Source organism: Protobothrops mucrosquamatus, unplaced genomic scaffold, assembly GCF_001527695.2.
Source record: "Protobothrops mucrosquamatus isolate PMUCROS unplaced genomic scaffold, P.Mucros_1.0 scaffold2506, whole genome shotgun sequence".
Lineage (NCBI taxonomy): Eukaryota > Metazoa > Chordata > Lepidosauria > Squamata > Viperidae > Protobothrops > Protobothrops mucrosquamatus.
The window spans coordinates 5,710-8,153 of NW_015388571.1; the positions used below are offsets into that span (position 1 = coordinate 5,710).

Genomic DNA, 2,444 nt, shown 5'->3' on the forward strand with positions numbered 1-2,444 from the left:
TTACAGCAACGTGTCCTCTCTTGGTAAGGGTTTCCTGTTCTCCAGTCAGAGTTCAGGAAGACATTTTGTAGTTATGGGCTGTTCATGCATATAGAAATTATTATTTATGCCATGCCATTGTAAGCATGTAAACATTTAATATATTGGAATCTGGCAAATATCAGAAAACAATTATTATGACATCCAACTGCTTGATCTTTTTCTTTAACCTTGCTATTATATTTATTTCTCTTTCCCCTTGAAGGTGATGATGGGCAGGACCATAAAGAGTCTCAGGAATCATTCCAAGGGTTCAGATGTGGAGATGCAATGGAGGAACCTGTAATTCAAATGAAATTCCAAAGGCAGGAGAGAAATCAGTCAAATAATTGGAATAAGGAAAGCTCATCTTCCATTGATGCTCACATGCAGGAGTTTCTTGAGCAACGAGGAAAAATACAGAAAAAATATATTGGGAAAGGTATAAGACTATCCAAAGGCACACTAGATACAGATGGACACTATCCATCCCAAGCCAAAGGACAAGGTTATATATGTAAAGACAATGGAAAAAATTACAATTGGACTTCCACACTTTCTCAAGAAAATAGGTCTCTTACATCACACAAAATTCTTCACATGGGAGAGAAGCCAAATAAATCCCTCGAGCATGGAAAGAGCTTCTGTGAAAATGAGACTCTTACTGTTCATAAAAGGAGCCACACAGAGGAAAAGCCATTTAAATGCATGGAGTGTGGAAAGGGCTTCAGTAAACCAAGTGGTCTTACTTCCCATAAAAGGATCCACACAGGGGAGAAGCCATTTAAATGCATGGAGTGTGGAAAGGGCTTCAGTAAACCAAGTAATCTTACTTCCCATAAAAGGATCCACACAGAGGAGATACCATTTAAATGCATGGAATGTGGAAAGAACTTTAGTTTCAACAGTACTTTTACTTCCCATAAAAGGATCCATACGGGGGAAAAGCCATATAAATGCATAGAATGTGGAAAGGGCTTCAGAATACATGGTGATCTTATAACCCATAAAAGGATCCACACAGGGGAGAGGCCTTACAAATGCATGGAATGTGGAAAGACCTTTACTTATAACAGTCAACTTGCTTCCCATAAATGGATGCATAGAGGAGAGAAGCCATATAAATGCATGGAGTGTGGAAAGGGCTTCAGCCAACACAGTCATCTTACTTGCCATAAAAGGATCCACACAGGGGAGAAGCCATATAAATGCATGGAGTGTGGAAAGGGCTTCAGCCAACATGGTCATCTTATTTCCCATAAAAGGACTCACACAGGAGAGAAGCCATATAAATGCGTGGAGTGTGGAAAGGGGTTCCATATCAGTTCATCCCTTATGAAACATAAGAAGATTCATACTGGGGATAAACCATATAAATGCATGGAGTGTGGAAAGGGCTTCAGCCAACATGGTAATCTTATTTCCCATAAAAGGACTCACACAGGAGAGAAGCCATATAAATGCATGGAGTGTGGAAAGGGGTTCCATATCAGTTCATCCCTTCTGAAACATAAGAAGATTCATACAGGGGATAAACCATATAAATGCATGGAGTGTGGAAAGGGCTTCAGTTTACTCAGTAATCTTACATCCCATAAAAGGGTCCACACAGGGGAGAAGCCGTATAAATGCACGGAGTGCGGAAAAGTCTTCAGTGGACTCAGTGGTCTTAAATCCCATAAAAGAATCCACACAAGAGAGAAGCCATATAAATGCATGGTGTGTGGAAAAGGCTTCAGACAACATGGTAATCTTATTTCCCATAAAAGGACTCACACAGGAGAGAAACCATACAAATGTATGGAGTGTGGAAAAGGCTTCAGCCAACGTGGTAATCTTACTTCCCATAAAAGAATCCACACAGGGGAGAAGCCATATAAGTGCATGGAGTGTGGAAAGGGCTTCAACAAACTCAGTGGTCTTACATCCCATAGAAGGATCCACACAGTGGAGAAGCCGTATAAATGCGTAGAGTGTGGAAAGTCTTTTAGTCACAGCCATCACCTTACTTGCCATAAAAGGATCCACACAAGGGAGAAGCCAATATAAATGAATGGATTTTGGAGAGAGCTTTAGGGGGAGCAATGACCTAATTTCCTATACACACTTGGGTGGGAATGTATGTAAATTCTAGAAAGTTCAATTTCTGTGCTTCTACAAATATTAACGCCATCTGTTTTCCTGGGTGAAGTTCATAATATTCCAAAATGTTTAAAATCATTCTCAAGTTATTTTTTATTTGCCTTTTAGGTAGAAATATATTTTGATCTGTATATATAAATTCAATCAAAAATTTCTTTAGTCTTTCTGCTATTATTGAAGCAAACATTTTATAGTCCACATTTAATAAAGATATTGGTCTATAATTCTTTATTTGAGTCAAGTCTGAGTCTTCTTTAGGTATTAAAGTAATAATAATAATAATA

At 38.6% G+C, this 2,444-nt stretch overlaps 1 protein-coding gene across 1 annotated transcript in view; it reads left to right on the forward strand.

Moving 5' to 3' along the window:
• Positions 1 to 6: 6 nt before the first annotated feature.
• LOC107295809 overlaps positions 7 to 2,444 on the forward strand; it is an 80,468-nt gene continuing 78,030 nt past the window's right edge. The window contains 2 exon segments of the mRNA XM_029285921.1: positions 7 to 23; positions 245 to 2,042. Coding sequence (XP_029141754.1) covers positions 310 to 2,042 — 1,733 coding nt within the window. The 5' untranslated portion in view covers positions 7 to 23; positions 245 to 309.